We start from the raw sequence: 24,414 nt of genomic DNA, 5'->3' as shown, positions 1-24,414 counted from the left end.
GTCATGATGCAAAAACCAGAAACATGAATATTGGCCGAAATCTCAAATCGGTTCAATCATAGAGTAAATGTAGATCAATTTAAAAAAAAGAACTTATTTAAGCAGAAATTATGGTTTTTATGAACATAAAGCCTTAATTTTGACTGAAAATTATGAAAATAGTTAACAAAACAAATTAAGGCTGAATCTTCATATTATTGACAGACCTGGAATTGAACCACAACAGTCTCTGCATCAACGCCAAACACGCTACCAACTGAGATAACAGAGGCTCAGAAACACGTATGATTTTTTATTTTTAACAAGAAAAGAAAAAGTTTCTTCAAATTTTGCAGACATTTTGCCAACAAATCAAGACAGACTATGTCCTGTTGGGTTTCCAGGGCCAAAAATACAAGATAAACTTGTTTAACTTGTTAAATTAAGAATAAATATCCAATTGATTTAAAAAAATTCTAAATCATATATGTATATTTAGAGAGGCCAATTAACCTGACAGTCATGTTTCTGGACTGTGGGAGGAAACCGGAGTACCTGGAGAAAACCCACCATGCACAGGGAGAACATGGAGACTCCATGCAGAAAGACCGGGGCCGGGAATCGAACCTTCTTGCTGCAAGGCAACAGCTCTACCAACTGCACCACTGTGCAGCCATGGAATAACTCATTTTAAGGTTAGTTTTTTTAAGCATAACCAATAATAATGTAATTCATAAGTTCCCCAAATGTTGCTTCTTTCAAAATGGAAAAGATTTCAATGAACTTCTAAACCTTCATGTTCCTCCTGGGTCGAGACGATAGATAGATAGATAGATAGATAGATAGATAGATAATCACTTTATGCTTCATAGCATTGACCTCTCACCTTCATGGGATGGGAATGTTTTACTTTAACTAGGACTTTCTGAAAGGCAGAGTTGATGAAAAATATTTTTAACAGAAATATTTAAATTTGAACATGAAAAGAACAGAATGAGCAGCAAATGAACCAAATGCAGAAGAAGAAAAATGTTTTTATTTCTCTAAAACACATGAAGAAAAACTGCAGCAAATAAACAAAAAAGATTTAATATTCAAATCTGACGAGTTTATAAAAATAGGAGCCGACAGAAACAGAAAATGTTCAGTGATTGAGAAAAACTGATCAACATTTCAATGAAATCTGATGAATGAGAGGAAAAAATAAGAGAAACAACATCTTGATATTCAGTGTGAAGCTTTGACTGGAAACAAACAGGAAAACATGAGGATCCTGGAATCATCCTGGAATCATCCTGGAATAATCCCAGCTTCCATCTTTAAAGGACTGGAAGAAGAAAAAGTTTCCAAGGACTCAATCAGAAAAGTTTCACCAAGAAATAGATTGTAGAGATGAACCATCTGTTCAACAGTGAGAGAGTCTCTGACAGGAGGAAAATATTTAGACTCAAATCAGCAAAGAAACACTGAAGAACCAAACCAGACTGTAAATCCAGGAATCAGAGGTTCAGTGAATGTGGTGTTGAAGGTGTGGAGGTGGATCAGTGAGTCAGAGGAGACTCTGTAGAAGGACAGAATGCCAGCAGGACAGTCCACATACACTGATACTCTGTTAGAGACGGAGGAGGAGAGACGAGTTACTATGTTATTGTGACAGACAGAGTAACCAACATCAGAGCATCTCAGACTCCAGGAATGATCATTATATCCAAACCTACAGTCTGTACTGTTTCCTTTCCTCCTGATTCTTCTGTAACTCACTGATATATAAACATCTCCTCTCCACTCGACCTCCCAGTAACAGCGACCAGTCAGACCAGTTCTACACAGCAGCTGATAAACATCAAATCTGTCTGGATGATCAGGATATGACTGAAGCTCCTTCACTAATGTCACCTTCCTGTTGTCTTCAGACAGTTTGAGTTTTCTGCTCACTGTGTTTGTGTCGATGGTGAGTTGACAGGAATCTGATGGAGAGAACAAACACAATCCAGCTGCAGTTATTGATCATTTATTGATCTTTGATGATGAATGAGTGATGTGACAGTTTGAAGATGGTTGAATGTGAGCTGCTTTGTTGTCATGAATCAGATGAAAAACACACTTACACTTCCTCAGACCTGGTGTCAAGAATCGGCCTCCAGCAGGCTCCACCCTGAAAGGAGGAGGGGGGTCAGACCATCAGTCTCTTTCAGCAGCAAACATGGACATTACATGTCCCTCAGACACACATTGTCCTCCACTGAGACAGAAACAGTCCAACATCTGGCCTGCAAACTGCAGTGGATGTAGGAAGGACAGTTGGTGCTGCTTCAGCACAACTCATTTCTCCAAACACAGGAAAAGCTCCAACAGAGAGGAGAAAGGAAATCCCTCAGTAACAACCTGAAGAAACTCACTGAAGCCTGAAAGGACATCAGGAAACTAAGGAAACATTTCTGGAAGCTCAACCTGATTTAATATCAGCATTAAAATTCATGTTGTGTTCAGTTTATTTTCATGATAAGTGACTGATTTACAATTATATGTTCAGCATCATTTATATGATGATTATTATTAATTGATCTGAACATGATTGTATATAATTACAAAGGTGAAGTGAAATATATTTAAGTGATTTATTTGAATAGAGGAAGTCTTTTATTTTGAAGAATATAAAAGACTTCAAAATAAAAGTCTTGTATATGTATTGTTTTAATATTTCGTATTAAATATGAAATATAGTTTTTAACTTGCATTGTTTCAAAATGAGCTCCATGTAGCAACGAGGCTTAAATTCAATTTCTTACTGTAGTTAATTATTTTCACGTCTTTCATTCTCCTGATAATTGATATTCATTATTGATACGCATATCAATTGACATGCATTGTGTCCAGAAAACCATTTTATACAGGACAAGGAGAAATCTGTCACAAAATATTAGCAGCTCCATCATTTGTTATTGGATATATCTATTAAATACGACTTAAAATAAAGATTAGAAAACTGATGTTTGATCAATTCTCCATGATAAAAATCTATAAACAGTTCAGTTTCTGTTAGTTCTGTCAAGATACAAGAAAGGGTGAATATCTACTTATATTGGTCAATCGGTTTATTTTAAATATGCTGTAGGAGCCGTAGTTTGACTGTTATAAATATCACCATGTTTTTAGAACTCAGGGGATTCGCTCAGTTTTTGTCGCTTGTTTTAGGAATTGCAGCTTCTGCAGTGGCGCCACAATAAAGGTACAATAAAGCTGATAAACAGGTGAAGAACCAAACAGAACCACTTCTGACTGTTTGCAAAGCCAAACATCCAGTAAAAGGTCCACCAAGCCACTACTGAGGCACTGGGGTCAAGATTCTAGACACGGCAAAACGAGGTTCAATGTCCAAACCTATCGATTGTTATTGGTGATTTATTTTCCTCTTTCACCAAAACAATTACAGATATCAAATCTTCATTTGTTCTCATGCTACCACTCTTAAAAACCATCGGCCCCAAACCCAAATGCCTGCTGGTCCTTCTCCAGGCCCCTGCACTGATCTATGTGGACTGACCCACATTACTTCCTGTATGAATTTAGACAATAAATAAGAAATTAATAAATAAAATCAACAATTATCAACCTACAAACAAACTCTGTAAATAATACTTTATTCTTAAATTTCTATTTTTTGTAACAAAATTCAAATGGATAAAGAAATAAAGTAAAAATAGCTCCAACAACTTTTATTCTGCCTTTTCTCGCTCTGTGTCGCTTTACGCGGACCCGTTGCCATGGCGACCGACAGACAACAGCTCAATGAGCACATAGAGCAGAGATTACCGATCAGGGGAATCAGCACCAAAAAAACAAACATTTCCCTCACAAAAAGTAGCAGAAACAGTCAAATAGAACATCCAGTCTGTTACATTATGCCGTCAGGCTTGATGTCTATATTTGGATTATTAATAAGTTTTCGCCTGAGCGCAGCGGCGGTTGATCAGCTGATTTAATAAACAGCTGCTCTGCTGATGACGTGGTGGCGGGTTGACCTGTTTTAGTGCCAACGGAACCAAAACACTCCGAACTGCGCAGCATGTTAAGGTTATCAATGTTAGCCTAGCATAACTGACCCACTGCTCACTTGTTCAATGTTTTCTTTAAATTAAAAGTTTTCCTCACCTGTGAAATCTGAAGCCCTTATTACCATTATCTATGGTTGAATTAACTGCTAAACATCGCGTCCGTTGTTCTGATTCTTTGCGTGATTGTAGTATTTTCCTGACCACCGATATTTCTGACTCAATGGACAGAAATGGCGCATCATGTGTGACTTACGGTAAATCACATAATGTCCAGTAACATATACATCCATCAATGCTGCTGCCTCGCGCTCTGTCCTTCTCTCGCGCTTCCCGCCACTCAGCAGTAGGTGTCAGGTTACATTGTGTTGCATTCAATGTTGTCGGGAAAAAAGAGTTTCATGCGCTTAATGTCCGATTTGCCATAACTATTTATTGAATTCATGTCGCTAGCTGGGGTGGCAACAGGGGTGGCGAGGCTCTGGTTTGGGGTGACAACTGCCACCCCTGCCACCCGCTAGATCCGCCCCTGGACACCATCCATCTTGTTGGACCTACGGAAATTTCGCGCATGCGTACAACGCTGGGGGGCAAAAAGACTAATCTTTTACATTCATCCATAGCCGCGTTAACTCAGTGAAACTTATAAATGTAGGAATTAATTTGGTGCTATGATCCACAGCAAAGTGATCTGTAGTCGCCAAGCTACGCAGACTCGTTGCCATAGCAACTGACAACAATGCCACTTCATGTTTTAGGATTTAACACCAAAAAACATTCAAGAATTTTGCACACAGAACATTTAGTTTGTTGTTGTAGTACGTTTTGGGCTTAATGTTAATAAATAATTGCTCTGGTAGATTAGCTACCGCTTCTACTTTACTGAATTATTTAAACATTAACTGTAGCCCACAAAACGCACATTTAATTAAAAACTAAACAAAAACCCCGTATTGCTGTCTTACCTTTACGTATCAATGAAATCCATGCACCGCTAATTCTGTATAAAAATATCCGTTCATCCAAAGCCAAGTTTATCCTCCATGTCTTTTCTACTCCGTCTGAGAATCAAACTGTCCTGAAGTAAAACCTTCAGCTCCGGTGTTGGTCTAACTTTAGTTATTATCTCCTGCTTCAGTTGAAAATCCACTTTAGAAAACTGTTCAAGTGTATAAATGTAGTCTTTCATGTTGACGTTGGAGGAGAAAAGAAAACAAATATATCGCTGTATTTATTTACTGTGTGGCTAGCTCCATGGCTAGCTCACCGTGTCTTACTCTGCAGTTGTGCAGTCACAATATCTGGGATCATGAGCGCCCCCAGCGGTGAGGCAAGAGAACTGCTTGCCTCACCTCCAGTCTGTTCTCTGCCGTTTCTTATCGCTCCTCCGCACACAAAACACGATACACACACAGTTAGTGACAAAAAACACTACATTATATACATAAGCGAAATTATGGAGAATCAGTCTATATATTAAACGTTTTTTAACCATTTTATTGCCGGCGTACAGACAGGACGAACATGCTGTCATAATGGCAGCCATGCAGTTAGCGAGAGGTTGCCTACCCTGACCCCATGTCACTGATATATATATATATATCAGTTATACATGAATGATTAAGTGACTAAAACATTCTACGGTGTTTAAAAACGTCGTTTAAACTTTTTCTTCGTTTTCCTGTGTTTTTAGATCAGTTTTCGTCGCCTCCGGGAACCGACGGTTTGGGCCATTAACCGAAGCTCACACTGGTGGGACGTTATAGTTCCAGGTTTCACCGATTCACAGTGACTCCAGAACTTTCTGATGTCTGAAGACACAATAAATTATCTGTGTGCAAGATTACGCCACGTTTTGGAGCGAACAGATACTACCTTTCTAAAATGTTTACCATTGGAAAAAAGACACAATTGCTTTATGGAAGCTACAGGCTCGGAATACCGGAGCATCGGACACCTTTTGGAGAGAGTCTTACAACAGTGTGTCCAGGAGTTCAGTGCTGCAATACAAACTGTATTTAGTGTCTGAGCTGATTAAAATCCCTTAAGTTCAGGAACAAAGTTCTTGTCCCAACAACCAGGATCAGGTGAAGGACCTCTGCAGTCCATGATGCTTCCTCTCCCTCTTCTAAACCATCTGATGGGCTGATATCATCCCTCTACTTTACAAATAAAGTGATATCTTTCTCTTATTACGACTCCATTATTTTTCCTGAATGTGACGTCAGAGCTGTGGATCTGGAATCTGATTGGTCAGATGGATATTTCCCTGGTTTTCCAACATGAAGGGTCTCTGCCTTTTTCCAAGATGTTGGGAATTTTTCCCAAACTTTATTGAACAATCCCAAAAGCTTTCCCAACTACTGAAAACCTAAACACATCAGTCTTTTCTTGGAGCTGAACTCTAAAAGGTCTTATTATTGTTTTTAATTTCTACCACAGTCAACAGAGAACAATTCTACTTTTTCCTCATCATTCACTGCAATTCTCCATTTCCTCTGGAAAACAAGGAATTTCAATTCTCTCCTGATTCCTCTCATTCATTTGATCATTTTCCAGATGTCGCCCCCTGGTGGAGAACAAACTACTACATTTATTTTATATTTTATTAAATCCTGAAAGTTGGGAGTTTTGTTGAAAATCTTTATTTCTCTCAGAGCTTTTAAACATCCATCTGACCAACATGGAGTTACTTTTCTTCTCATCTTTGCTCCTTGGGGCTGATTGGTCTGGAGCTCCATCAAATATTGTTTTAAAGTCCTTTCTGTCATCAGTAGATCATCATGGAAATCTAACTGAACTTCACTTTTATTCATTTAGTCAGATTCCCTATTAAACTCTATTAAATCCATCCCACTCTTTAATTTTCCTTGTGAGCCGTTCTTAGTCAGGAGAATATTCCAGAAAACTGGGTAATGATCTCTGCCTCCAGATGAGGCGTCTAAATATTTAATTATCAAACTAAATATTTATCTTCAAACTAAACATTTCCCATCAGACTGACTAAAGACGTTTCTCCTCTTCCTCCTCTATCAGACCTTCTCTGCTCCTGCAGCAGGTTCCTCCATACCTGAGAGCTTCCAGTCTCCAGTCTGGATCCTTCAGTCCAGCCGACAGCAGCTTCACTCCTGAGTCTCCTGGATGATTGTAGCTCAGGTCCAACTCTTTCAGATGGGAGGGGTTAAAGGTCAGAGCTGAGGCCAGAGAAGCACAGCCTTCCTCTGAGACCAAACAGCCTGATAAGCTGCAGACACACAATTCATCACATGATGAGAACATGGAGGTAGAGCCCAAGGTCTGAACTAGATATTTATAGGAGAGGAAAAAAGTCAATAAATTAACCTGTCAATAAGATGAAATAGTAATAACACTCTAATTTTGTACCCTGTGTAATAAAAATCTAATTTTTTCACATGTAGAACGGATCAGCAACAAGTTGAAGGTAAATGGAAGAATCAGACATTCAAGAAAAGATAAAAACCAAAAATAATTGGATGCCATGAGACCTAAATTCTGAACATCATGGCATGGAGTGCATCCCAGTTTTCCATGTCTGGCATATAACCGTTCATTTTAGCTTTAAAACTGGTTATATTGATCCTGTGTCCAGACATAGGGATAATCAGTAGCCCAGCATCATGACCCATTTGTTCTGAAGATCTTGCAGCTTCCACTTCTTTTCCAAACATGGCGCCTCCTCACCCTGACTCATACTGATAGGAGGAACCACAGAGCTCTGTTAGGTTAAAGCTCATCTTCTGAAGTTGGGATATTTTTCCTCCAACAGGTTCCAGAGGAATCACCTCAAACCAGATGTTGGACTGGATTTTATTTCTGTCATTTGTGAATGTTAGAGCCTTATTTTCAATAGTGGAGCTATAAAGGTTGAAAAAGGTTATTATTTTGGGCAAAGTCTAATCAACATAAATATTTCCATTAAATAAGAAGTAAAACATTTTTGATATAGGAAAAATGTCAGACTCTGAGATCAAAGTGAGATGCCAGGGAGCAATAAACAATTATTTTTAAATTACAAAATTTAATTTCACGTAATTATCGCGGTATAAGCCATTTGTTAGTTAAATACTTAAAACATAGTTACCGTGTTAGATGTTTGTTGTGAATGACGTATAGCTACACAGACTGAAAAGCGGCAAAAGGTTGAAAAGTTCAAGAACGTTGAATACTTTAGCAAGGCTCTGTACCTTTGGTAGTATAATGTATCTCTGATAGCAGCTAGTGGACAGAAATCTGGATTCACCAGCATTGAGAACATTTTACCTGAGAGTCTCCAGGTTGCAGTTTGGACTCTCCAGTCCAGCAGAGAGAAGCTTCACTCCTGAATCCTGCAGGTTGTTGTTACTCAGGTCCAGTTCTCTGAGACTGGAGGACTGGGAGCTGAGAACTGAGGACAGAGCTTCACAGCTTCTCTCTGAGAGGTTACAGATACTCAGTCTGAGGAGACAGGGAGGAAAATGTGTTAAAAAGTTCATCAAAATGAATGTTTTACTTCGATTGTTGTACTTTGTACAACAATCTAATTGCTCAATAGTCAGATTGTCCTAAAACTCCCACAATCTAAACTCAATTTTGTTTGAGAAAAGATAATTATGGCAAAACTAATGGAGGAGGAAAAAATGCTTCTGGACATCAAACCAAACATTAGCACATGTGAAAATTGAGCAAAGGGAAATTTACCGTGGCTTTTAATGTATGAGCTTCTGAAAACACCAACCTGACACTAAAGGTGCCACTGAAAAAGGCTTTACCAAACACATAGAAAACAAACTTTCTGAAGCCACCACAAGCAAAATTACACTCATAGATATCTTAACATTGAATGGTCCTACAAATATGTTTTTAAACATTTCTTTGGAATAGGATGAGAACCCAATATGTTACAGTCCTTATGTCATCACACAGTCCAGACCAGATCATGTTTTATTAAACCCAAGTCTGGACACAAAGTGGTTCTGGAGTCTTGGCTAAATAAAAGAGTGAGAGACGAAACAAACCAGGCAGCAGTTGGTAGTCAGATTCAGGCTGCTGTGGGGCTCACACTGATTCTAATACAACTTTTATATTTATCTCTCGTTAATGTAAAATAATTAATTTTTCTTTCTATTGTTATATTTAAATTTAAATTCAATTCATTCAAAGGTTTATTGTAGATAGTTTTGGCTGTTTGCTTTAAAGATCTCTTGCGGTTTGAATAACAGTGAATTTGAAGAAGCCTTTGATTTAATATTATATACATTTCAGATCAGTTCCTTTACTTGTTTCTCTGAATGTAGACGATCATTTCTAGATGTTTTCATGTTCATACCTTCCTGTCCTTCCTGAAACATTTCTTATTATTCTAAAATCTACATTTGCTCTCAGCCATACCTCTTCAATGCCAATAATATCTACTTTATGATGTCATTTATCTTTATATTTTTAACTTCCTGTCCATCAGCCAGTCAGCTTCTTGTAATTTCTCAGTAGACCAATCAGTGGAAGCCCCGCCCAGCCCATGATGCTCCTGGTTTGTGAAGACAGAGAGACAAACTGAACTCTGATAGGAAACAGTTTGAACAGATTTTCTTTCTCCAACCTCTTGGTTCCACATGGAGCTATATTTGGCCCCCTGCTGCTCTGACTACCAGGTCATTGTGGTTCCAGTAGATGGGTTGGTTTCCCAGGTTCATTCAGCACCACGGGAAAAATGCTGCTATATCGTATTAGGCTGTTCTTTGCAAAGTTACACAGTCAGAATTAACAGAAATAACTTTAAATGTCATAAGAGACAAAAGGATATTCAGAATATCAAGTTATATATTCACCATGTTATTCCTTTATTTATAAATCAAATGGCTACAAACTAAATATTTAATCGTAAAACTACATATTTAGCTTCAACTAAACATTTCCCATCAGACTGACTAAAGACGTTTCTCCTCTTCCTCCTCTATCAGACCTTCTCTGCTCCTACAGCAGGTTCCTCCATACCTGAGAGCTGCAGGTAACACAAATCAACATCAATCACATGTAGAATGGAATAGGAAGTCTAACAACTGCTGGGAGGAATAATCTACAAATGATCTGTAATGATTCTCCTTGTGTCCACCAGGATGCAGCAATATGTCAAGTCTCCAGAATAAAACTATCAATGGAAACCTGACCAGCACCTTCTAAATATCTCTGTTCTTGGTTCATTCAGGCTGCAATAAAGGCAAACCAAACATGTTTATGTGTCAAGACTTCGCAAGGTTACCCACCTCACAGTAAGACATCTATTATTAATTAATTATTATTATTATTATACTATTGAAATAACATTTGCCTCATATCTGATACAACGTAGCGGACAGACATCTGTTTTCTCCAGGACTGAGAACATTTTACCTGAGAGTTTCCAGGTTGCAGTTTGGACTCTTCAGTCCAGCAGAGAGAAGCTTCACTCCTGAATCCTGCAGGTTGTTGTTACTCAGGTCCAGTTCTCTGAGACTGGAGGACTGGGAGCTGAGAACTGAGGACAGAGCTTCACAGCTTCTCTCTGAGAGGTTACAGCCACTCAGTCTGAGGAGACAGGGAGGAAAATGTGTTAAAAAGTTCATCAAAATGAATGTTTTACTTACAATCAACAATCTTCTTTTTGGAAAGATTGAAGGATCTGTCTTATTTTAAACATCTATATGTGTCTTATTTTACAACAACACTGTACCAGTTGTGCTGTGAAAATGTTCAGTCTATAGTTGGGCCGCCATCTTTAAGACCTTATCTAAAAACAACAAAGAGGCTGGCAACAAAACTATTAAATACCACAATGACCCAAGTTTTGTTGGAGTTTTGCTCCTTGAAAATGTAACATCATGGCCAGTTGCTGAAGGAAGTCTGTAACTTTCCTACTTGTCTTCTACCAGTAGGTGACATTGAGAAGACGAAGCATCAATAAATGAAATAAAATAATATAAATCAATACTTAACACATCATTAGCAGTTTTCACTGAATCAAAAAAAATAACAGCAGTAATGATGTGTGACCTTACAGAGCTTTGTTGGAGGCTTTAACCACTGGCAGCAGCCTCAGAAGAGCCTCCTCTGAAGCAGAGTATTTCTTCAGGTCAAACACATCCAGATCTTTTCCTGATGACACCAAGATGAAACCCAGAGCTGACCACTGAGCAGGAGACAGTTTATCTTTGGAGAGACTTTCTGAACTCAGAGACTGTTGGATCTCCTCCACTAGAGAGCGATCATTCAGTTCATTCAGACAGTGGAACAGATTGATGCTTTTCTCTGCAGACACATTCTCACTGATCTTCTCTTTGATATACTGAACTGTTTCCTGATTGGTCTGTGAGCTACTTCCTGTCTGTGTCAGCAGACCTTGTAGGAGTCTCTGATTGGTCTGCAGTGAGAGTCCCAGGAGGAAACGGAGGAACAAGTCCAGGTGTCCATTTGGACTCTGTAAGGCCTGGTCAACAGCACTCTGATGGAGAGACTTTGGTTTAGGTTTAAATAATGAAGACTTTTTAGATGTTTGTGTTTCTTCCATCAGGTTGATACCATAGTTGATGAAAGTCATATGAACATGAAGAGCAGCCAGAAACTCTTGAACACTCAGATGGACAAAGCAGAACACCTTGTCCTGGTACAGCCCTCTCTCCTCTCTAAACATCTGTGTGAACACTCCTGAGTACACTGAGGCTGCTGTGATATCGATGCCACACTCTGTCAGGTCTGATTCATAGAAGATGAGGTTTCCTTTCTGCAGCTGATCAAAAGCCAGTTTTCCCAGAGACTCGATCATCTTCCTGCTCTCTGGACTCCAGTGAGGATCTGTTTCAGCTCCTCCATCATACTTAACTTTCTTGAATTTGGTCTGAACCACCAGGAAGTGGATGTACATCTCAGTCAGGGTTCTGGGCAGCTCTCCTCCCTCTCTGGTCTCCAACACATCCTCCAGAACTGTAGCAGTGATCCAGCAGAAGACTTGGATGTGGCACATGATGTGGAGGCTTCGTGATGTCTTCATGTGGGATATGATCCTGCTGGCCTGCTGTTCATCTCTGAATCTCTTCCTGAAGTACTCCTCCTTCCCTGGGTCAGTGAACCCTCTGACCTCTGTCACCATGCCAACACACTGAGGAGGGATCTGATTGGCTGCTGCAGGTCGTGTGGTTATCCAGAGTAGAGCAGAGGGAAGCAGTTTCCCCCTGATGAGGTTTGTCAGCAGAACATCCAATGAGCTGGACTCTGTAGCATCAGTCAGGATCTCCTTGTTGTGGAAGTCCAGTGGAAGTCTGCTCTCATCCAGGCCATCAAAGATGAACAGAACCTGGAAGTGTTCAAAGCTGCTGATTTCTTTGGTTTCAGTAAAGAAGTGATGAACAAGTTCCACCAAGCTGAACTTTTTCTCTCTCAGCACATTCAGCTCTCTGAAGGTGAATGGAAATATGAAGTGGATGTTCTGGTGGGCTTTGTCTTCAGCCCAGTCCAGAGTGAACTTCTGTGTTAAGACTGTTTTCCCAATGCCAGCCACTCCCTTTGTTATCACTGTTCTGATTGGTTGATCTCTTCCAGGTGGGACTTTAAAGATGTCTTCTTGTCTGATTGTTGTTTCTGGTCTGTGTGGTTTCCTGGATGCTGTTTCAATCTGTCTGACCTCATGTTCATCATTGACCTCTCCAGTCCCTCCCTCTGTGATGTAGAGCTCTGTGTAGATCTGGTTCAGAAGGGTTGGACTTCCTGCTTTAGCAATCCCCTCAAACACAGACTGGAACTTCTTCTTCAGACCAGATTTAAGTTGTTGACAAACTGCAGCAAGATGTTCTAAAATAACACAAAAAGTAAAAAGAGGAATGAAAAACAAAATATCTTCTGAAGAAGATTAACATAAATGTGATTCCATTTCTTCAGAAATCAGTAAATGTGTCATTTATCCATCAGGTTAAATCTTTGTAGAAATCCTCTTACTGCTCTGCAGACGGTCAGCCAGCTCCTCCTGCTTCATCCTCCTCAGGAAGTTCAGTGTGATCTTCATTACTGCCTCTCTGCTGCTCCTCCTCTGCTCTTCATCACCTTCCAACACCTCATCATCCTCTCTCTGACTTTCAGAGCATTCTGGGTAATCTGGACTCAGAACCTTCTGGATCTTCTTCAGCTCGTTCTTCACAAAAGTGACGATGTTTTCCTCCAGCAGCTGGAACAGAATAATAGATGAAGGAAACATCAGACTGAAATCATGGAGCCAAACACCAGATGGATGTTGGACAGACTGACAGTGCTCTGGTCTACAAAGTGCAGCATGGAGACGACTGTGAACAGAACCATGGAAAAGTAGTTGTTCTTTATCTACAGACCATAAATATGGAGTCCAGCTGTGTTTGATGCTGCTGGGCAGACAGACCACTGGGAACCTCTGAGCTCTGCTGGTCCACTCTGTGGAGGAACCAGGAACAATCAGGAAGTCGGGAAATATTTATCCAGCAGGATTCACAGAGGAAATTTCCAACAGTTTCACATTAAAAGCAGAAAAACAGAGCATCACATGAACACAATACAAAGAAGTTAGAAGAAGATGAACTACAAGGATGAAGACCAGTAACACCAGAATCACCAGTAGACATTTTAAAAAGTTGGTGCTGAATTTGGACTTCAAACTGTCCACACTGTCAGCAGATCTGATGCTGGTGGAGACAGAGTCCCAGAGCTTGGGGACAGTGGAAGTGAAGACTCTGTCCACACAGGTCTTCAGGACAGTGCAGGACATCCATCAGGTTCTGATGATTGGATCTGAGGTGATGTGGACATGGAGGAGCTCTGAGATATGTGGGTGTGTCCATGTGGGATCCTCTCCTGGATGTTATAGAGGATTTAAAATGGATCCTGTAGATCCTGGAAGCCAGTGAGCTCACATTATATCTGTCCTCACAGAGACAATCAGAAGGTAAAAGTCCATGAAGTGATATCTGGATGTGAGCAGTGAACCATGTGATCCAAGTAGCTGTAAAGATTGAATGTTCCTGCTGATCCCACTAAGAACCAGCAGAACCTCTGATGGTCCACATCAGCTCAGTCTGGTTGAGTTCCAGCAGATCTCACCAACCACATCATGAAGCTTTTCTTCCTGCTGAACTGATCTCACCATGCACATAGAAACCAAGGCCTGATGGACCAGACTGGTTTACCAGGTATTTCCCAGTGGGTGGTGGAAATGTGTCCCACTGTTAGTTTGACATGGAGCCAGGAAGCAGCAGAACATCATCATCATCATCACCCAGAAATGAAGATATGAAGGTGTTTTCATTAAAACAGAGCAGCTGTTTTAGATAATGGATCAAACATCTGTAAATATAACTGGGAACATCTGAGTTCTTACTGGTTCAGTTTCAACAGTTGGAGCAAATAGAAACATCTCACCTCTCTAATGATGGAGCTCCAGATTTAAAGTCAATGAAATAATCCATTGACCTGTCGCTTTTAAAGGACACACAACTGGGTTCTGATTCTTCTTGTGTAAAACTCTGATGAATCCTGGTAATAAAAAAAACTCATTAAAAACTTTCTGTGGAGTTTTGCTTTAAAAGATTTTTGGTCTGCCTTATTGTAAAATCAAGAGCTGAGACCCAGCAGAACCAGACAGATCATCAACTAAATGTTTTAGGTTTCATCCTTAATTTAAAAACTCTGTAATTTTGTTTAAATATCACCCAGTTAATGAATTACCTCACCCAACTTAATAACAATCGTCCTCTAAAATCATCAGTCCTTGATGTAATTATAACAAACGCGCCACATAAATATACAGGGATAGGAGTTTTTGCAAACGACCTTAGTGACATTGTGCTGTATACAGTTAGAAATTTCAAGTTACCAAAACTGAAGCCACATATCCTGACCAAAAGAGATTTAAAACACCTAAATGATTCAAAAAACACCTAAATGCTTTTGATCATGACTTGTTACATTTTAACTGGAATAGGGTCTCTTTTTTGATGACATTGACCTTGCCTGGAAGTATTTCCATGAAGAGTTTTTAAGACTAATAAATAAACATGCTACTGTATGTAAAATTAGGATAAAGGGATGAAATAATCCATGGTTTTCCTCAGCTATTGGGGCTTTGCTTAAAACAAAGAGATGCAACTTGGGCAAGAAAAAAACAAAACTGAGGAGAGCTGGCTCTGTTTCAGGAAATTGTAGAATAAATGTACCTTATCAATTAGGAAAGCAAAGTCAGACTATTTCCTTGCCGAGATGCCAAAAAATTTAAATGATCCAAAGAAATTTAGGAAAACAGTGAAATCAGCTGCTGACCAGGCGCCACTGACTGACTTTCCAGATTTTGTTTAGAATAAAAGTAAAATGGTGTCTGATAAATTATCAATTTAAAATTATTTTAACAAGCATTTTATTTCTGTAGGCTCTTTATTTGATTATTTAAATTCATTCGGCCCAAATGTAAATACTGATGATCAGTTTCTGAATAATGATTGTAACTTCACCACTTTTAATTTCCCCTATTTGTACAGCTGAGGTTCTCAGAGAATTGAAAAACATAGACACCAAAAAATCGACAGGGCCAGATAAATTTGGCATTTTTAATGGACTTTTACTGCAACTTTTAGAGCAACCTTGCATTAAAAGTGTCATTATTTACCGAATGACACTTCATGACAACTGTCATAAAGACTTAATGGTCATGATAGATGTCATGTTTATGACAGTGTCATGTCAGTCTTATGCACACCCCTTCAAATAAAGTGTTACCTCTAAGTCTAATCTCTAATAAATTCCCTAGTGTCTGGAAATCAGCATTTGTTTTGCCTCAAGAGTGGAGAATCGTCACAGCTAAACAATTACAGACCATTTTCTAAACTATGTATTACAGCAAAAAAGTTTCAAAGATTAGTTTCAGATCAGATGAAGATTTTTTTAGATTCAAATTGTGTTTTACAAAATGTACAGTCAGGTTTTAGGAAAAAAACAGTACTGTTACTGCCACTTTAAATGTTATTAATGATCTTATTCAGGCTCTTGATAACAAAAAACATTGTGTTGCTCTGTTTATTGATTTATCAAAGACATTTGACTCAGTAAATCACATTTTTAATTGATATTCTACAAGAAAGCTTTCAGTGTGATGCTCCTACAGCCTGGAATCAGCTCCAGTCTGAACTCAAGATGTCAGAACTGGTTTCTCTGGACTTATTTCAAGTGATTCTTAAAAATAGACAACTAGATGTTACTGAACAGTGTCACTGTTTTAAATTGTTTTCTACCGTTTTACATTTGTGCATATGTATTAGTTTTTTTTTCTGTAACCACGTTGCTGTGTGTTGCAGACTTCTGCCCGGGTACCTCTTGAAAATGAGATCTATATCTCAACGGGGTTCACCTTGTTGAATAAAGGAAAAATAAAAATTAAATAAACGATTTCCATCAGAACCGGTCCAACCCTCCAACATGTTCCTGATCATTGATCCTCCTGAATAAATTCCAGCCTTGTTTAAAGAGCAGAAACATCTGATTCTGAGACAAACATGTTGGTTTAAATGACTGAGAGAAGTTTGGTGATGTTAGTGTTGATCTCTGACATGGAGAAGAACCAGGAGTCGCTTCCACTCTGACCATCCAAGGAGGATCTGATGGAGCTTCATTCAGAACCAGATGGTCAGTTAGAGACACTGAAGCTCAACCAGATCCACATGATCCTAGGATCTCTTTATTCAACATCTATATGCTCCCACTGTCTCAGGTTATAACAGGAAATAAGATCAGCTACCATAACTATGCAGATGATACACAGCTCTATATTATGATGTCACCTGAGGCCTCATGCAGTGTGCACAAAAAATGTGCAGTTCCATATCTTACACACAAGTCGGCATGTATAAAAATTAACTTTGCGTCAAGGTTTGCATAAATATACACACACTTTTTGGCTGGCGTAAAAATGTGCAGCAGCCACAGAAACTCTTTCTGTGGACAATATCAAACCACAAAGTGTCAAAATTTACCTAAATACACTGAAATCTGACTACATTCTGTTATTAGACCAAGAATCATGAAACTGATGTTTTTCATGATTTGAATATTTTATTGTTTAAACGATTAAACTGAATCACATTTATCTTCAGACAATAAGCTAACACGCACACAATATAAATAAAATAAAACAAAACAAAACAAAATAAAGAAAATAAAAATAAAAGTATGTGAAAACCTCTCTAGTATGTAAATAGTAGTTTTCCTCTGTTTTTGTCTCAAAAAGATGTAACTCATTGGTCTGTGAGCCGAAGCGCATGAAATGCATCTATGGGGTAATTTTATTCCCACTGAAAGAAGAAAACGGGGTTGGATCAGCAGATTAACTCAAACCTGCTGATTAAAAATAATCAACAGGTTTGATTATTTTTAAGGTGATCAAGGTGTGTCTGCAATCACACGTATATCAGTAGCTGCATCAAGGTGAGTCACTACCTGAGAAGCCTTTGGCTCTGATGGAGAACATCATCAATGGAAGGATTCAGAGGGAGTCTGGATTAATCTAAACACTAATAAACCATTATCAACATTTCCCAGCAGATCAATATGATCTCTTATCAATCCGATCATCCTGGATCTCTGAGCAAAACCTAAAGAAGGAGCTGTGCGGTACTGGTACTGGTCCAGCTGCAGCCATCCTTCAGTCGAGCCGCCTGCTTTGTGAATGCGCCTTATGGACATAAAGCATCTTTATTCTGTAAATTTACAACTTTTTCACATGATTCTACTATTTAGAATAAAAGTCCACATTGCCACTCGATGGACCCTCTGACTCTGTCTTTAAATCCCGGCTGAACGCTTTGCAGTTCAGACAGGCATTTGCTCTTTATTTTTTATATTTTTAATTTGGATTCTTTTTCTTCTTTAAAATGTATTTTTATTCTTGTGAGGTAACATTATGTGCCCTCAAAACACCTTTTTTTTAAAGGTTTTATTGGTTCTAGTGGCCTTTATTTGATACAACTTATACACATGATTCATAGTTGGCAGGAAGGTGGATGGCGAGGGGGGACATGTGGGAGGGCTCACCAGGCCGTGAATCGAATCTGCGACAGCCGCGTCGAGGACTGAGGCCTCCATATGTGGGTTGTGCTTAACCCCTGAGCCACCACAGCACACCCCCTCAAAGCACCTTTTAAATAAAATATATAATTATTATAATTATAAATACTTACACTGCTTCAAACAAGGACGTTGCCATGGTTACTGCTTCACATCGTGGCAGACTTCCGGGTATTTATACTAATTTACATTAAGATGTATTTATGGGTAGCGACAGGTGGACCAGCAGCTGCTCTATTTCCCGCAAATTAGGATTTATAAAGGACAGGTGTGCCGCCACGTGCGGCTTTCTGCATCTGATTTTTTTTGTGCGCCACACGTTTCTAAATTTTTCTGTACTCAAGTTTTAGTTTGAAAACTGTGCAGTCTTTTCTGCATGAGACCCCTGGTGGTGTCATACCAACCATCTAGACCCCTCAAGTTCAAACGAGGAGAAGCAGCATTCAGCTTCTATGCACCACAAATCTGGAACAAACTTCAAGAAAACTGTAAAACAGCTGAAACACTGGGCTCCCTTAAACCTCGACTTAAAACCCACCTGGTTAGAGTTTCTTATGGAACGTAATCAGTTACTAATTTAATGATGACACTTGATTTAATGTGATGTTTTGATTGTTGATTCTATGTTGCATGACTCTGTGTTTTTGTTTGTTATGATGTAAATAACTTTGAAATGCCTTGATATTGAAATGTGCTATACAAATAAAATGTGATTGATATGAACAGATCAGTTACAGCAGTTAGAAACAGCTCACCTCTCTGATGGTGGAGATCCAGGAGATTTAAAGTCAATGATCTCATCCTTTGACCTGTCGCTCTTAAAGGACACACAGCTGGGTTCTGGTTCTGGTCTGAGTCTCTGATGGATCCTGACAGAAACATGATGATTAAAACTGAATCTGTTCAGTCTGGATGAAGCAGCAAAGAGGAGCAGCAGCAGCTTCATCACCACGTCTGTTTGGGCCTGATATAGTGAACGCTGTGTGAAAAGGGCTGTGGACAGTTAGAGATGGTGACCTCACCTCTGACCTTTGCTCTGGCTCTCATCTTCCCCACACAGAGTGGTTTTAGAGGGAGGGACTCCCTCCTCTCTGTCCTCACACTGATCCATGCTGCTGAATTCACATCAGCTCACACACACTTTCTAGCTTCACCTGCAGAGGAAACACACATCATTCATCTGCACATCAACTCTGATCATCCTTTACATCATTAGAGCTGGAAAAAGATCAGCTGCTCCTCCTCTGATTGGCTCTTCTTCTCTGCTTCATATCAGTGTCAGGTGAATGCAGTCAGACAGCAGAGAGGCAGAGGAAGCTGCCATCAGCTGCTGCACTTCTACTATCAGTCCACTAGATGGAGACATGGAGCAACATTTACATTCACTGGTTCAGCCTGCACTTCTACTATCAGTCCACTAGATGGAGACATGGAGCAACATTTACATTCACCTAAGTGACTTATTAAGAACTTTATTTCACATTTATTAAACGTATTAAAGTGAATTATCTGCTCCATAAAAGATTATCTATTTATTAATCTCACTTCAAAAAAATCTTTAACCATTTTTAATTTTGAAAAGAAGAACTAAAAAGAAGATGGAAACCAGAGTTTTCTTAGGAAAAGAAAAAAATTAAGCTGTGTTTTGTTTTTTCACATAAGAAAACAACCATCATCTGTTCATAATGTTGTTTAATTCCAGTTCATCATTAATTTAATAATCCTGTAGATAATCTGTCATTAACAGATTAAACTTTGAGCTGAAATCAGAAGTGAACATTTTCTCCCAACATCAGGAAGCAGAAACAAACAGGAAAGTTTCTGAAGACGAAATTAAACTAGGAAACAAATGAAACTTACAGTTTAGTCAAATGATCCAAAGAGTTGAAGAAGAACATCTGAGTAACAGACTGAGACCCAACAGAACCAGACTGGTGCCACACCTGAACAGGTAGTTTAAACTGAAAGTGTTATGAGAGAAATGAGCCCAGAGGACAGAGCTCCTGGTGTCCTTTTGCAACTGGTCAGACTGGTCAGACTAGTAATATTGACTTAGACTTCCACTGTTGTCTCAACACATGAACCTTTATTTTAACTCCCAGTTTGTACACAAATAATGTTCCTGTTATTCTGGTGATACAGGTTCTGTTCAGCTGTTCTGGAACCAAAATCTGTTTTAACTGTGAACCAACTGGACTCTTCATCTGATTTTTATTCCTCTGGTGGTGAAAAAATAACCTGCATGATGAATGATTATTAAATGCCGATGAAGCATTTTTCCATGATCCTAAGATGTCAGTGATGTCCAAAAATGATCAGAACCAGAATCAGTTCTTAGGTTTCATTCATTAGGACATGAATAAAAACTGCATTTTTCTAACTGCATTCAGTGTCAGGTGAATGCAGTCAGACAGCAGAGAGGCAGAGGAAGCTGCCATCAGCTGCTGCACTTCTACTATCAGTCCACTAGATGGAGACATGGAGCAACATTTACATTCACTGGTTCAACCTGAACAACAGGAAGGATTTTAGTTAATTATTGATCTCTACAAGTGGATTATCTGCCCTATCAAAGATTAGCTACATAACAATCTGACTGAATTAAACATATTTTAACAATAACATCATTTTATTTTGAAAGGAAGAAACATGAAACTGTTTTTTTCTGATTTTAATGGTGGAGACCAAAGTTTGACTCCAGGAAATAAAAACCAAGTTGACCAGGATTTATAGAAATGTAGTTACAGTCGTGACTTTTGTTCAGAGAAGAAACTAAAGAATATCAGCTGTTCATCGGTAATCTTACAATCCTTCAAATAGCAGAGATATAAATTTTTGAGCCGAAATCATAAAGGGACATTTTCTCCAAACGAGCAGGAAAGTTCCTGAAGACAAAGTTTAAGTAGGAAATAAAGCAAACTTACAGTTTGTTCAAATTATCCAAAGTGTTGATTAAGAATATCTGAACAACAGACCGAGACCTAACAGAACCACAGTTGATCCAGACTGTGCTACATCTGAACAAATTAGTTTAAACTGAAAGTGTTATGAGGAGAAATGAGCCCAGACTGGTCTGACTGGTCAGACTGACTGGGAGTCAGAGGAAAGTTATTCTGCTGACATCTGAAGAGATAAACACTTCTCAGAAATCTTGATCCGCTGGTATTTTGCTGATCCAGGTTCTGTTCATCTCCAATTGAAAAACTTTTTTTTTTAACTTGGAACCAACTGATCTCTTCATTAGTGGAGGTTTGTCTCCCTCTGGTGGTGAAAAAATGACAAAGTATGATACAAATACAACTCTGGAAAAAATTAAAGAGACAATTTAAAATGATTAGATTCTCTGATTTTACTATTTTATGAGCATATATTTGAATAAAATGAACACTGTTCTTTTATTCTATGAACTACTGACATGTCTCCGATATTCCAAGCAAACACTGAGTATTAATTTGCAAAACCTGAGAAATAGTAATAAATACAGAAAAAGGTGCAGTGATTTCAGACCTCAAATAATTCAAAGAAAACAAGTTGACTTATAAACAACAACACTCAGAGTTCATAAATAAATATTTGGTGGAATAGCCAGGAGGTTTTCAAAGGGGTTCAGTGTAGAGGTCTCTGCATTTCTTCCAGAGCTGAATGTCACTGGTTCTAATAACTTTTACCGTTATCAGAGTCGGTGGAAGAAGGAGAACCAAACAGAGACGATGTGATGGATGAACGGTGGATTCTGGCTCCTGAAGCTGTAAGATTACAGTGTGATGAGAATCTGAGAGAGATTCTGATGAGGACAAAGATCAGGATGTCGACCCGACTGCAGCCATCAGTCTGATGCTGGAACAGAAGTCAGAGTCATCAGGGAACAGCCTTCAATTGATCCAGCTGTGTTACGATCAGTTGATCAGAATCTGGACCAGAACCAGGCCTGTGTGTTCTATGCAGGAAGAGACTGGTGTGTTCAGTGTTTCTGTGCTTTGGACCCTCATCCATTTTACCTCAGAACATGAAACGAAAAATCTTCCCTTTGAGTTCAACGCTGCAGAAACTAAATGTAGAAACGGGTCTCAGAGGATTCTGACAGACTTTAGTCCAACTTTATCTCCTTTATAAAATGAAGCACAAAAACTGTTTTTACTATTTACTTTAAAACTAATCTGTAAAAAACAAAATAAAAAAACAAACCAAAACAGTTGTGCGGATAAAACCAACCGATTTATTTCAGCTCTGGCACCAGAAACACAAAGCATCTCATGTTGTTCTCATTGTGTCCAACATGCTCAACATACAGGCATCGACACGCACAGCGATAAAACAAACGAGTTCAAACTGCAGGCATCAGAGAAACTCACACAGACGCGTTTCCAAAAATAAAACCAACTTCAGGACTTTCTGGTTTGTTATTCAGACATTCAGCAGCCGACAAAACCTCACAAACAGGAAGGTTCAACAGGCACAACATGAACGCAAAGTAATGTTCAGGTTTCAAGATGGCAGATGTGTTGAAAACAACCAGAAACAAAATCAAATATAAAGAGTTAAGCTAAAGGTAGCGTTAAAAAATATAAACAAAGAGCAGCGATGCAGAAAACTAACCGTATCAAATATTTTCATGATTACAAGGCATTGGTTCCACAACTGGTCATGCAACATATATAATTATTTATGGAGATTTAAAAGGAATTAAATCTCCACGTCTTTTCCTCCTTTCTGAAACATTAAAAGATGCTAACAGAGTTAGTCTGGAGCTCATTTGGTGTTTTTCTGATTTACTGAAATTATTCTGTATTTTTATTATTAATATGCAGATTATTGTTCAATTCTCCAACACAGATCATTTGAGCCAATCTTGGCATGTGAGGTATTCCATAGAATTGCTGCTGCAGCAACAAGTTAGTGTTTTTTTTAGCAAACTTCGAGTCACACCTAAATAAAACTAATTGCTCCCAAAAACAATAAAACAAACTAATATTTTTTAGTAAGTGTAGTAATGAAGCCAACAATGAAGCACAGTGGTGGTAAAATAATGATATGAATTAATTTATAAGAAGAACATGTCAGTAATTTAAACAAAAAAAAAGTTTAATGCTTGTTGGGTGAAAATCAACACAGAGCAACTTAATCATCCACAGGGAAAATTTATAACATATAAATTGCAGATAGATCGAAGTTATGAAAACTTTTCTGATGCAAATGAGGCAAATTAGGCACCAAAACTGATTTATTTCATTGAGACAGAAAAATGGGAAAACTTTGAGTCACTCCAGTCAGCATTGTGCTAGCAGATATGAAGGCTACCGGCTTAGCAACAATGCTACGTTAGTAAATAAATACTGTAGAATTATTATTGTTTGCAATTCAAATAAAATTTAGTGTTAATTAAATGTATCTGGGTCAGTTGTCCCTCTGGAAATTCATTCAACCATCAGCTAAAAATGCATCAATATTTTGTAGCAAAGCCATTTAACTAAACTACAAACTTTTTTTGAAGTATTTTCTATAAATTTAGGAAATAACTGTCACAAAAATCCGTCGATACCAAACCACCCGGCGTCTACAGGACAGTTTGTACTGGAGAAAGTCTGGCATAAAAAAAACAAAAAATGGTAAAGAGACGAAACGGAACGGCAGCCTAACTGAGCATTTATTATTTTATCAGCTGAGATGGACATCCATAGTTAAAACATTTAATTTTTTACACCATATGACGAATCAACAATGTAGGTTTAATTAATTTACTCCAAGTTCTGATGTTTGCGTAAAAAAAAAAAAGCTGGCTCTGCTAAACTAGCATGACTATGAATAAAATAAGTTAGTGAGGCAGATAAAGATAATAAAATATACATAGAATTGCTTAAAATAAATATGCAAAACCTTGAGCTGATGTTGATACATTACAATATGTTTGAAGCTAACTGTGTAGCACTGAAGCTACATTAGGTATAATGATGCTAACTGAGGTTCATTCGCTTTAAACTTCAGGTTCCTTTGTGCTGGAAATTGACTGTAGCTATAAAGTGTACAGATGACAAAACAATGCCAATACTAGTCAATTTTATGTCATGCTAAAAAATGCTAGGTGGCTATGCTAAGTTAGCCTTTCTTTAGCATGCTAGTGCGTTCTGATCAGAAGTAAACCAAATGAAAATAAAGCAAAACCTAAAAACTTTATTTTTTAGTCAAAATTAAAAGTAGCTACTGTTGATATGTTAGCATTCTGCTAGCAGTTATGAAAGCTAACTGGCTAGCATCAATGCTACATTAGCTAATGAGTCTTTTGTATCCA

At 38.4% G+C, this 24,414-nt stretch overlaps 1 protein-coding gene across 1 annotated transcript; it reads right to left on the bottom strand.

Moving 5' to 3' along the window:
- Nucleotides 1-993: 993 nt before the first annotated feature.
- LOC145554230 (NLR family CARD domain-containing protein 3-like) lies at nucleotides 994-23,436 on the bottom strand. The gene is made up of 11 exons (XM_081613723.1): nucleotides 21,053-23,436; nucleotides 19,151-19,282; nucleotides 18,884-18,997; nucleotides 13,379-13,457; nucleotides 12,993-13,218; nucleotides 11,063-12,848; nucleotides 10,419-10,592; nucleotides 8,313-8,486; nucleotides 7,102-7,275; nucleotides 2,088-2,134; nucleotides 994-1,946 (listed from the first exon to the last, which is right to left on the bottom strand). Exons 2-11 carry the CDS (start codon nucleotides 19,237-19,239, stop codon nucleotides 1,432-1,434), a joined length of 3,378 nt encoding a protein of 1,125 aa, XP_081469849.1. The 5' UTR covers nucleotides 19,240-19,282; nucleotides 21,053-23,436; the 3' UTR covers nucleotides 994-1,431.
- Between the last annotated feature and the right edge of the window lie 978 nt (nucleotides 23,437-24,414).

This window comes from Poecilia reticulata, chromosome 12, assembly GCF_904066995.2.
Source record: "Poecilia reticulata chromosome 12, P_reticulata-male-v2, whole genome shotgun sequence".
Lineage (NCBI taxonomy): Eukaryota > Metazoa > Chordata > Actinopteri > Cyprinodontiformes > Poeciliidae > Poecilia > Poecilia reticulata.
Note: the sequence above shows the minus strand (reverse complement) of the source record. Positions and strands in the feature narration are given on the sequence as shown.